Genomic DNA, 12106 nt, shown 5'->3' with positions numbered 1-12106 from the left:
TGATGATGTGTTTCAAAACATTTGTGGATGTAGCATATATATATATATATATATATATATATATATATATAATAGAAGAATTAAACATTAAGACAACACATGGTTACAGATGAATATGTGTGTGTGGTGGAAACTGCCACTGTCTTCAGTTTCAAGAAAACTGTTGTATTTAGTTAATGATGTTGTAAATGTTTTCTCAGCCCAATGTTTAACTCAGTAAGAAAATAGGTGTTACGTTCTCAACCTCATCTGAACACAAACGACACAGACCTAATAATATGACATTCATTTATTCTGAATATGATGCATTCACTTTCATCTGCTTTCTGTTTCACTGACCGACGCTCTCTTCTCACAGGCGTGCAAGTGCAGGTCATTGATGTTCACAGCTCTTAAATGCACAAACAGTAATATATAGTTTTGATCTGTCGTGGTCTCTGTACAACACAAAGAAAGAGTCTCAAGTGTGTCTCAGTATGTTCAGTGCTGATCTGTCCTGTAGATCTGCTATGAGGTTTGAAGACCTCACACGAGAGCAAACGCCACTGAGGTCCTGATTGAAATGGCTCTGTAAGTGGGGCACAGGTGCATTAACACTTTAGCAATTTGCTGAAATCAACTGAATGAAAATGACGGTGCACACACAAGAGCTCGAGACACACGAGTTTTCACAGAGTCCATTGGTAAGGTGCTTCCTAAGAGTTTCTGGCTATGTAAATGGAATGGCTGTTTGGTGTGTGTGTGTGTGTGTGTGTGTGTGTGTGTGTGTGTGTGTGTGTGTGTGTGTGTGTGTGTGTGTGTGTGTGTGTGTGTGTGTGTGTGTGTGTGTGTGTATATATGTTATATAGGTTATAAAAATATATTATTATGTTATATAACATCAGATGTCATCATCAATGTTTTACGGAACTTCCTTTAGGTAAACAAAGACTTTTTTACAACTATTTTACAACATTGTTTTGTCTTTGTTGTCTTGTCTCTGGACCATGTAGATAGAAAGAAAAATAATAATTTGTGTAATTCAAAATGTATCTGCAGATTTTTTACATTTAATTTAATTTAAATAATTTACACATCTTTTCAACCCAATTTAAATGTTTTTAAACAAAAACTGAAAATATGAAAAAAATTCACAGGTCACCCCTGAAACTTTAAAAGCACTGTTTTGCCCAACAGAAACTGTGTAATGCATTAATATGACAACGCAAAAACAGTAAGTCAACTTGCCCTGATATTTATAAAAAAAACCTTCAAGTCAAATCAATCTAATTGATATTAAGATTAAATTAAGTCTGAATGTACTCAGTTGACTCTTGTCTTAATAAACGCAAATGTGATTTTATTGTCACTTTATTGGGCCAGTTTAGGACCAAAGAAACAATAGAAGCACTTGTTTGGATGTCATATGTTCAAGTATCATTTGAGACAAACGGGAGGAACGGTTTTTTTTTTGGGGGGGGGGGTCACGCCTTCTTCAGCACCGTGGACAGAGACACAATCACACACGCACACGGTCGTTACGCGCTCCGCTCCTGCGCTTTTGTGATGCTAAACGTGCAGGTCATGAGGATCCTCCTCCCTCAAAGCTTCAGATCAACACGAGAATTCAAAGCAAACACTGCTGAAAAGTTGCAGACAGAAGAACAAACGAACATTTCTGTGAATTATTCTGCGTTCATCGCATTTGTTTTAAACGGTCACACACTCGCTTTTCTCTTTTTTTCTCTCTCCATTACCATGAAATAATTTTCACCTGTTGTAAGTTTATTTTCATTTGAGTCACAATGTTGCTGGAACATCCAGGATCAAGCTGTCAAAACGCTGGAAGTTTCTCTAGATACAGCTCGAGTCAAGGTAAGAGATGCTCTGCAGATATTTCTGTGTTTTGAAATGAGCTGTTTAACATGGAAATGATGTGAAACATTGACAGACTCTCGTCAATGAGCCGTGACGTGTCATGTCTGGTTAAACACAAAAGCGCCATTGAACAGTTAACTACTTAACAAATTAACAGTTAAAGCGTTTGGCGTGCGGTGACCTTCGTTAATATGCGCGAAATATTACATGTGTACATTTTAAATTCGTATTGTGTTTTTAGCTTTCATTTAATCAACGTAAGAAAGCTAGTAATTTTTTTAAACATTCTTATAAAATAAAAATTATCATGAGAAGGAAACATGATGAGAAATATCACAAGTTTCACATAGAACTGAAAATATGTATTTACAGAATAACTAATACTGAAGAACCAATCAAGTAAACATTTTTGAGTTAACAAATATAAATAGGTAAATAAAAATAATCATTTGTAAAAGAGACATTAAAATATTTTATTTGGCGAAGTGTGCGGTGACTTCATGTTGTAAGGTTTGAAGCTTCTCGGTTTTAGACGAAACCAGACGACTTTTCTTGCTCTTAACATTTGCGTTTCAGAAACGTTATGAATATGTAATGAGCAACATTGTTAGCGCGTGGAACAGATGTTAAGCGCGTGCTGTCATGGACCAAAGCTTCATCCACACGCCGTACAGAAATCCACAGATATCAGGTTCCTCTCGACAGGTGCAGCACTGGACCACAGCAGAACTCTTATAAAGAATTTAAGAATAAATGAAAAGTACTTATTTCTGTTGGTTATGAACAAATTATCTACATTAAGACGGACTGTTAGGACGAAACTTCTAAAGTAGGTTTGATACATTTTTAATTCCTCCTGAAAAACAGAATTTATTATTATTATCATTATTATTATTATTATTATTATTAATGTATTTTAATGTATTCCTGTTACACACATTAAGCTATTTTATTACTTAATACTGATAATCCTAAAACGGCAAAATAATTACAGAGCAGTAGATTTACATTTATTATTTTATTTATTTGTGTGTTTTTACAGTTTATTTACATAAGCCATTAATCATGTAAATATTCATTAACATTTATACTTAAGAATACAGACTTCAGATTTCAAACTGCTGTAGAATGTAACGTGGTCAAAATGTGAACTTTCCTTTCAGACACAAATGTAAACAGATCAATATGCAATATGACATAAAAATTAAAAAGTTGCAAGTAAGGAAAAACATTGCTGCATCATCCGCCAAAATTCACTTTATAAAGGCGTAAAATCTGTGCAAATGTGTCATTGATTTTGAGTTTATCATGTGACACGCGGCGGTGCCACTAACGCTGATTTCCCAAGGCGCAGCCGATCAGTGTCAATAAAATTCATCTGCTTCTTCATCCCCTCCATCAGCATTTTATTCACATATATTTTCTTTACTAAAGCAAACTGTTGGCCAAAGATATTAAATAATCTGTCGAAAGTTCCTGTACAGTTTTATGTGTGGTTTTACAAACATGAATTCAGTTTCTGCCTTAACGAAGCAAATCGACTAGAATTTTTAAATATTTGTTAAATGTGAGATCGTGCCAAAGACTAAACATTTCAGGAATTGACAGTGTTCGTACAAAATATATAATATTTATGGAATAGCCTAATATGAATTGTAAGTGGACAAACATTTTTTCTTTTAAACGAGAATTATTAAGGAAATAAAATCACAGACCCAGAAAACATGAGGTTTAATCCCGTTAAACATTTGACTCGAGTTACGTATGGTGAATATTTGTTTTTTTTTATGCGATGCGCGTGTTAATTGCACATTACTTATGGAAAATAATTTCAAGACTGATAATTCATAACGTTTTGTTATTTTGTTACATTCAGGTACAGTTTTACAGCACATATATAATTTATAAATGCGTTTTATTAACCTAGGCCTGTGTAAAGAAACCTTAAGCATTTTTTTTGCATGTAGCCTAAGCTACTTGCTTGCCAATGTCTCTGTATTTTGGCATTTGTTATGAGCGGCATTCACAAATGCTGGAATATAATTTAGACATTTTATCCCATATATAAGGATGGATGTTTTCGTGCATGAGTCTAGTATTTCAGCACATGTTGTTCTATAGAAAGCATCATGTGAACAGCTGAAGGCATCGGAGAGAACTGAGAACGTGTAGGCTAACTTTAAACATTGGAAATAACAAATGTGCCTTTTGAGTGTTAAACTTATATTTCTAACTCTAAAGCGCAAAATTTAGTGGTTTAGTACATTTTTGTGGTCGTGAATGACAGAAGATGTGTGATCCTGTGGTCCTACTCGGGTCCAGGTGACGATCATCTGTTGTATCAGTCACCAGAGAAACTGGGCGGCGTTTCGTTGCGCGTCAAAAGCCACACTGATCAGAAACTCAACGCGCGATGCGTCGCGTCTGTCTGTGAGACGCAGTCTCCTTTCCCAAGGTGTGTGCTGCTTTTAACTTTGAATAAGTCATTCAGTCAGTTTTATAATTCATTCATGTAATAATGAAAATGGAGCAGAATAAGTCGCCGCCATCCCATCACACAGAGATGCTGTTGACTCTACTTACGCAAAGAGAGGAGTTACGCAAAGGTACACGATACCTTAGGCTTTAATGAAAACAACTTTTGCTTATTATTATGTGCAGTTTTGTGTTTAATATAGATTTATTTAATGCAATGTGTGCTGCTGTTTTACGTTTTAAATTAGACGAAAGCATCCGTATTTGTTATAGTTGTATATAACTATCCTTAGCTTAATAGAATGAGAAAACCGATAGATTTGATTTATTCGATTGTAAAGGCGTTTCTTTAATATCTCATCTGTGGTTGTCAATGTTTATATCGCTGTAAACTTGTGTTTTCAGACTGATTGTGATCACTGTGTCAGAATAACAAGTTAACAGCAACTTTTATTTTAGTAACTGATGCAGATTAATTCTAAAGCACAATATTTAAACTCAATTTTGCTATTTAAATACGTTCTGTATTTTAATAAAACGAAAAACATTGTGACTTTTTCAAATATCCCAGAAACAAGTTGTTAAGCTGATGAATGGCTCTAATGAGAACTTAAAAAGCAACAATTGAAACGAACTGTGAGTGGGAGATTTATTTGAGTTTTCCAGATTTCTATAATTACATTTTTTTACAGATGCTGGTTAATTGAATAATTGATACAGTCACTTGTCCATCAATCATTATGTAATTATTGTCTGAAAAGTCAACGTGGCCTTATTTATTTAATGAATCTAAAATATGTAGTTTATTGGAAAGAGGTGTCTGTAAATATTGATGTAATACTCTAAAGTGATGACAGGTATACCTGCTGGCTTCTTGACCAGATATTAACTAAAATAAAAACGTATTTGTGGATTTTATAAAAGTCAGATATGTATAAGCCAAAAAACTGAGCAAATAAGAAATCTTTATTATTTTTAAAAGAATAGCCTACAACAACGGAAATGTATTTATTAATCTATTTATGTTTTTTATTTTTGTGATTCGCATTGGTATTCTGCCAATACCACATAACAATTAATTAACATCAAATATTTAACTACATCTACAATAATGTCTTACTCAAAATTATTCTCTTTTCTCTAATTAAGATTTTTAGTGTCGTTTATCATCAGAAATACATTGTAATTTATGGCATAATTTACTTATATAATTGATCGTTCGTTTTAAGCTTTGATTTAGGTGAACCTTCAGGATTAATCCTAAATGTGTCTAGTCCTAAATACGCTTAAATACAATATAAGTATTACAACACAGTGAGCAGGTGTAAAGCAAAAATCAAGATGCAATTTGCGCGTTTATTTTATATGATTTTATTGAACGTAGAAAAAAGATAGACACGTTAATAACGATCAAACACTTTTATTTCACACCTAAATGTTTTTTAAAACCGAAGCATTTTGAAACATTTCTCATCCTTCAGATGTTCCGTCAAATTGAGTTACAAATATAAAAATATGCAGACTTTACATGCATTTTATTTTGACATTTTACATTTCTTTTACCCAGAGCAACGTAACAGTTTTTTAATAAAAATGCTTTTGGTTTATGCACCTGTAGATATTCCTGTATGCGCGGGTTGTAACCAGCACATAGTGGATCGGTTCATCCTGAAGGTTCTGGATCGACAGTGGCACAGTAAATGTTTGAAGTGCAGCGACTGTCAGTCACAGCTGTCAGATAAATGCTTCAGTCGAGGAGACAGTGTCTACTGCAAAGATGACTTCTTCAAGTGAGTTTATGTCTGTGTTTTACACTCTTCACACTACTGACTGCATTACACCAACAACTGATTTGTATTTCTGTTTGAAGGAGATTTGGGACAAAGTGTGCCGCGTGTCAACAGGGTATCCCACCCACCCAGGTGGTCCGGAGAGCGCAGGACTTTGTTTATCACCTGCACTGTTTCGCGTGTATCGTGTGTAAGAGACAGCTGGCCACAGGTGATGAGTATTACCTGATGGAGGACAGTCGACTCGTGTGTAAGGCCGATTACGAGACTGCAAAACAAAGAGGTAGGCTACATTCACGTCACAATCTGACTTTATCACATTGTCACTTTAAAAGAGTAATATTCATCATATTTGTGGGTAGACTTTTAACTCGTGTTGACATCGCGTTTGCTTCTGGAAAATCAGAAGTTAGATGAAACGTTTGCGCAAGCACAGTTCTGTCAAAGTCTTAATGGTTTTACTTCTTTTATTCAATGACCTCGCATTGATTGGCTGCTTTTAACTCTGAACTTAATCTTGCTGGTCGTGGGCTCGTCCATAAACATTTGACCTAGCTCAGGTAATTGCGAACTCGCCAGCCTCCAAATCGATAAATGCCAACGCCATACATAAGCATTATAGTGAGAGCTGAACAGATGCTGATGTATGAGGCCACACAGATGAATCTGCACTCAGAGCAGTTTTCAGCAGATTCAGTCTCTTTAATACTGGACAAATGAAGGGATGAAGTGAATGATTTGGGAAAGGGGAAGCGTAAAAGTCATCGAGTGTCTTTCATTGACACATTACACTGCACGACACTGGATAATTACAATCTAAATGTTTAATACATGTATTCAGTTTAGTGCCTTCACTTCGCCGACCTTTCTCATTCAAATGCTTGATAGCCTATTTAAATTAGCTTAGACTATAGGATTTTTTTAAATAATGATTAAATTATTTCCTTGATTATTCTTAAGATATTATTACACTGCACCTCAATAAAGAAATTAAATTATACTTTGTTTTTTTTAATTTAGTACATCACAGTGTTCTTCCAATAATACAGAATTTTAACGTAAATGACGATGCTCGTGGTTATGTTTATATTGACATTTTTAAAAAGGTTTTAATCATCCAACTGTTTTTTTCTTATATTACAGAGGCTGATTCGACGGCGAAACGGCCCCGCACGACAATCACCGCCAAACAGTTAGAAACTCTGAAGAACGCGTATAATAACTCACCGAAACCCGCGCGACACGTGCGCGAGCAGCTGTCGTCAGAGACCGGCCTCGACATGCGCGTGGTGCAGGTATAGCCTATTATTTACCTAAACAAATATTCAGTCGGGTTTATTTTGGAATTGGGGAAAAAAAGGTTATCTGAAAAAATATTTTACAGTGTCTCAAGGTTGTCAGTAGCTATGTTAATTTGTAAGATATATCAGTTTTTTACAATTCTTGCAGATTGACTCGGCTAAAAACCCATCTCTTCCACCATTAGCTAACTTCCTAATTACAGATTTACTATCTTTATTTAGTTACCCTTCTCTTTACCTCTTTCTCTATCTACCTTCCTCTTTATCTAAAAAAAAAAAAAAAAAAAAAAATTACTAACATACCCTTGGCTATGTATATTGTGTTGGACTTGATGAGACTATTTCCAGTGCACTTATGTATTGCTGTTCTTATGTTGCCATAATTGCTTCTATTGTTTACCTCACTTGTAAGTCGCTTTGGACAAAAGCGTCTGCTAAATGACTAAATGTTAAATGTTAATGTTGCAGATAGGCTAATCGAATTTTACGCCAAATGCATTAATGAAAAAAAACGCGAATTATAAAATTGCAAATGCATCACAATCATTTAAAAAACAAAACTAATCTAAATTGAAAATAAAATAATGTGATACAATAAAAAACAGAATGTTATATCAAAGTTTGTTATGTAGTCTATGTAAGCCTGAATTAAGCATAAATTGACTTGTTAAATATAATCAAGTATGTGTTTGTTCAAGAGCATAAATGATCAATTAATTTAAAACCATCAAACGAGGTCAAGTGAATGAAATTAAATGTATGTCAAGCAGGGGCGTGGCATCAATTATCAAAACAATCACATCCCACGTGTTTAACCCCAATACAACCTTGATGTCCACGGTAGATAGATGTTGTATTCATTTTAATCTTACCGTTTTGATGAAGGCCTATATGATTTATGAGAGTGTGTTGGAATCGCATCACATCAGGTTCATTCCAGACTCGCTCACCTTTACCTCAACCCGATCAACATCAGTGACCAAAGTCAGATAAAAGTCCTCATTTACTGCATCAAGTCTGCCGCCAACAATCTGCGCAAAACTCTTGCTGGTCAATGAATTAGTGATGGGTCGTTCTCGAACGCCGGCTCTAAGAGCTGATTCTTTGTAGCGAACGAGCAGAGCCGAATCTTCAGACGCAGGCAGGGGAGCCGGCTCTTCTAAGGGAGCCGAGCCAGAAGAGCCGAATCTATGAAAAGAGCCGGACTGCCATCACTAAAATGTAGAGCCGGAGCTTGAGCCGAAAGAGCCGAATCAATGGAAAGAGCCGGACTGCCCATCACTACAATGAATCACGTGGTAAAACAAACATGGCGGATTTTATGAGCTGCGTTTAGCGGATGACTTCCGGTGAAGTATAAACGGACTGTAACAATAAAAATATAAGAAAAAAATATCATAAATAAAATATTATTGAACTACTTACATCATTATTTTTCAGAGGGACTTACATTCTATCCTTCTGAGTTCATTAACACAACTTTTTTGTGTTGTTTTATGTAAAATTTAGAGCTGTTATTCGCGATTAATCACATACAAAATAAAAGTTTGTTGTTTTTGCATAATATATTTGTGTGTGTATTGTGTGTAATTATTATGTATATATAAATACACACATACATGTATACATTTAAGAAAAATGTTATATATATATATATATATATATATATATATATATTTATAAAACGGTTAGTTCCAATCCTTGATTCTGATTGGTCAATAGGTGTGCTTTATTCATGATAAAACACTGCTATGACCGCTTCACCCAACAGTTCTATTTAATATCACTGCGCCCTTAGCAACACATAAACATATAATGAGACAAAGTCTGAGAGCAGTTTGTTGTTTTTATTTGAGCTTCCATGTTGTTGTTTGCATTCAGGGACTATTTTTTCTAGCGGAAGGAATGTTTTTATTGATTTAACTTCATGAAAATTGCACTAAAATTGTTTTTTGCTTTAATATTGTGTGGTAACCGTTTTATAAAAGCAATAAGGTACTCGAGGCAAGTGCTGTATCGTGAATAAGTAACGGCTGAAGGGCGTTGTTAGGCACGACGCGAAGCGTCAGCCTCTTGTACCTTATTGCTTAAATATATATATATGGTTTGGTTATAAAACACAAGATGAGACTGATAAAAGATGACACCATATCATTACTGCACACATACCGATCATGTCAAAAAAACAGTTTCAATACACTGTAATAATATTTTGTCAGGGAACTTTAACACATTTCACTTTCAAAATGATATTTTTTGTTATGATATATGCTTTTTGTCACATGGCACTATGGCCGGCACTTTATCCTCCGTCCTGTGGCGTATGCTGTTGTTTGCACTGTCTGTCTTGTTGCACTTATTGCAGTAGTTCTGTGTATTTGATGGGTTTTTTCGCCATTAGCTCTATATTGTCTATATGACTTTCTGTTGTTCTGTGTAGCTTCATAGTCCTGGAGAGACTGTGTTTCGTTTCACTCTGTATTGCATCAGCTATAGATGGTTAAATTACAATAAAGCTTCTGAACCTTTTATACAATGAAATTTCAACTTATATGTAATATTGAGAGAATAATGAATTACGTTTTTGCACAGGTCTGGTTTCAAAACAGAAGAGCAAAAGAGAAGCGTTTAAAAAAAGATGCAGGTCGCCAGAGATGGGGTCAGTATTTCAGGAACATGAAGAGGTCACGTGGAGGTTCAAAATCTGATAAAGACAGCACTCAGGAGGATGGGATGGACAGTGATGCAGAAGTGTCCTTTACAGGTACATTTCTCCATAACATATCAACTGCTAATTGTCTTATATCATGAATGAAGAGCAAATGTTTTAAGATATCTGTTCAGAGACAGCATATATTAAGAACTTTGTTTGTCCGTATGCAGATGAGCCGCCCATGTCCGAGCTCAGTCACTCCAACGGTCTTTACAGCAGTCTAAGTGAGAGTTCTCCCGCTGTGAGCCGTCAAGGTGGAGGTCGCGCTCAGTTTCCATTGGAACACAGCGGTATGCTTCCCTCTCAGGATCAGTACCATGACATTCAATCCAACAGTCCATACAGCCTGCCTCAGTCTCCGGGTCCACTGCAAGCTCATCCCAGACACCAGCCGCTCATCTCCAGCCTGGTCTACCCTGAATCAGGCCTACCTATGGTGGGACAGAGCGGAGGACAGAACGTGACTCCGGGAGTTCGGATGATGAGCAGCGGAAATGGTCCAAGCTCAGATTTGTCCACGGGAAGCAGCGGTGGGTATCCAGACTTCCCGGCCAGCCCGGCATCCTGGTTGGATGAAGTCGACCATGGCCAGTTTTGAAGGCGGACGTTTGGAAAGAGCACGAGAGCAGATGAACGAGGATTATACGGAGGATGATTTTTCCTCTTTTATTCTGTCCGGTGATCGTTTTGCATCATTGGCATGGGATGGACAGCAGAGTAGACATATGGAAATCGGTTACTGATGGACCTTGAGAGTTTAGTTGAAATGTCTCATCTTTTGACTTGGTTTTGGTTCTACAAGGACAAAACATTAAGATGAGCTTACAACTCTTCACAAGCGTACGCCTTATGGCAGCAGCTATCCTACGCTCTTATAATTTGACAAATTCAACCCTGTCCAGTTACAGTATATCAAGAAAGAAGATGCTTGACAGATGACTGTACCACCAAACATCACTTATCATTGCTGTTATTGATGTTTAATGTGATATCAACGGTGAAAGTGTCTGATCGTTGCCAAATGTCTATAAACAGTGCGTTATATATCATTTTATCAATGTATTGTATTTATTTTTATATGACCACCTTGGGAAACACAGATATGTAAGGACTTTGTATGCGTCACAACAGGTTTAGAGAAGATGTAGTTGTCGTTTCTCTAGTACTTCTATGCATTTGTGTGTTTTCAGATGTACCTTGTGCATTTCATTCTGTCCTGGAAACATCTGACCGAAAGGTGCCGTGTGGCTCCTGTATGTGTTTGTTTAAATGTTTTATGTCTTATTTATTCTCTATGATGATGCTTAAGTGATATAGGTCTTTAATAAATTTGTCAGTGAAATCCTATACTGTGGCCTTTGCTTCGTGGCACTGATGTTCATAACGTCCAGCTTGTGTTTTTATTCCTTCATTTGCTAAAAGCATGCAGATGTCGATCTTTTTATAGCAACTCATTGTTCTGCGCTCTCTAAAGACAGAGGAGCCATTTGATCCCAGCAGGTTTCTCCAGTGGCTCGTTTGGCACAGAGACGGCGAGATCAGTCTTGGATATTTATTTCTCTTTTTTTCCGAGATTAATCACATTGATCTTATATCGGGGCACAGATAATGGACCCGGATCTGGCTGAGTCGGCAAATTGCCGGTCTGGCCTGTGACCAAAGCCGTATCAAGAGTTCAACGCCTCTTTAGTAGCCTACAGAAATTCGATGCAGACGGCACAGCAACATGTCGATTTGGAGATAAGCGTGCCATGTTTACCTGGATGACCCAACATGACAGAAATGTTCCCCAATCTATTAGTCTGTCTGGGATCAGGTCCCATGTGTACATTTCTTCATAATTTTGTGTTTGTGTGTGTGTGTGTGTGTGTGTGTGTGTTACAGTGAGATGGCACATACAGTGCTAAAATAAACTGAGAGTGTTTGCATTAGCTTTGCATTTGTTTGATTGGCAATACCCTGGTTTCACA

The 12106-nt window shown here is 36.4% G+C and overlaps 1 protein-coding gene across 2 annotated transcripts; it reads left to right on the top strand.

The window, feature by feature from the left end:
• The first annotated feature begins 1686 nt into the window (after positions 1-1686).
• lhx3 (LIM homeobox 3) lies at positions 1687-11437 on the top strand. 2 transcript variants are annotated; one of them, XM_065284643.1, is made up of 6 exons: positions 1687-1854; positions 5951-6122; positions 6203-6405; positions 7266-7417; positions 10016-10187; positions 10307-11437. In XM_065284643.1, exons 1-6 carry the CDS (start codon positions 1785-1787, stop codon positions 10732-10734), a joined length of 1197 nt encoding a protein of 398 aa, XP_065140715.1. In that variant the 5' UTR covers positions 1687-1784; the 3' UTR covers positions 10735-11437. The 2 variants fall into 2 exon arrangements, with proteins under 2 accessions (XP_065140715.1, XP_065140716.1); XM_065284644.1 differs by lacking the exon at positions 1687-1854 and having other exon boundaries at positions 5774-6122.
• Positions 11438-12106: the final 669 nt, after the last annotated feature.

This window comes from Paramisgurnus dabryanus, chromosome 5, assembly GCF_030506205.2.
Source record: "Paramisgurnus dabryanus chromosome 5, PD_genome_1.1, whole genome shotgun sequence".
Taxonomy (NCBI): Eukaryota; Metazoa; Chordata; class Actinopteri; order Cypriniformes; family Cobitidae; genus Paramisgurnus; species Paramisgurnus dabryanus.
This window is presented reverse-complemented; position numbering and strand designations above follow the sequence as displayed.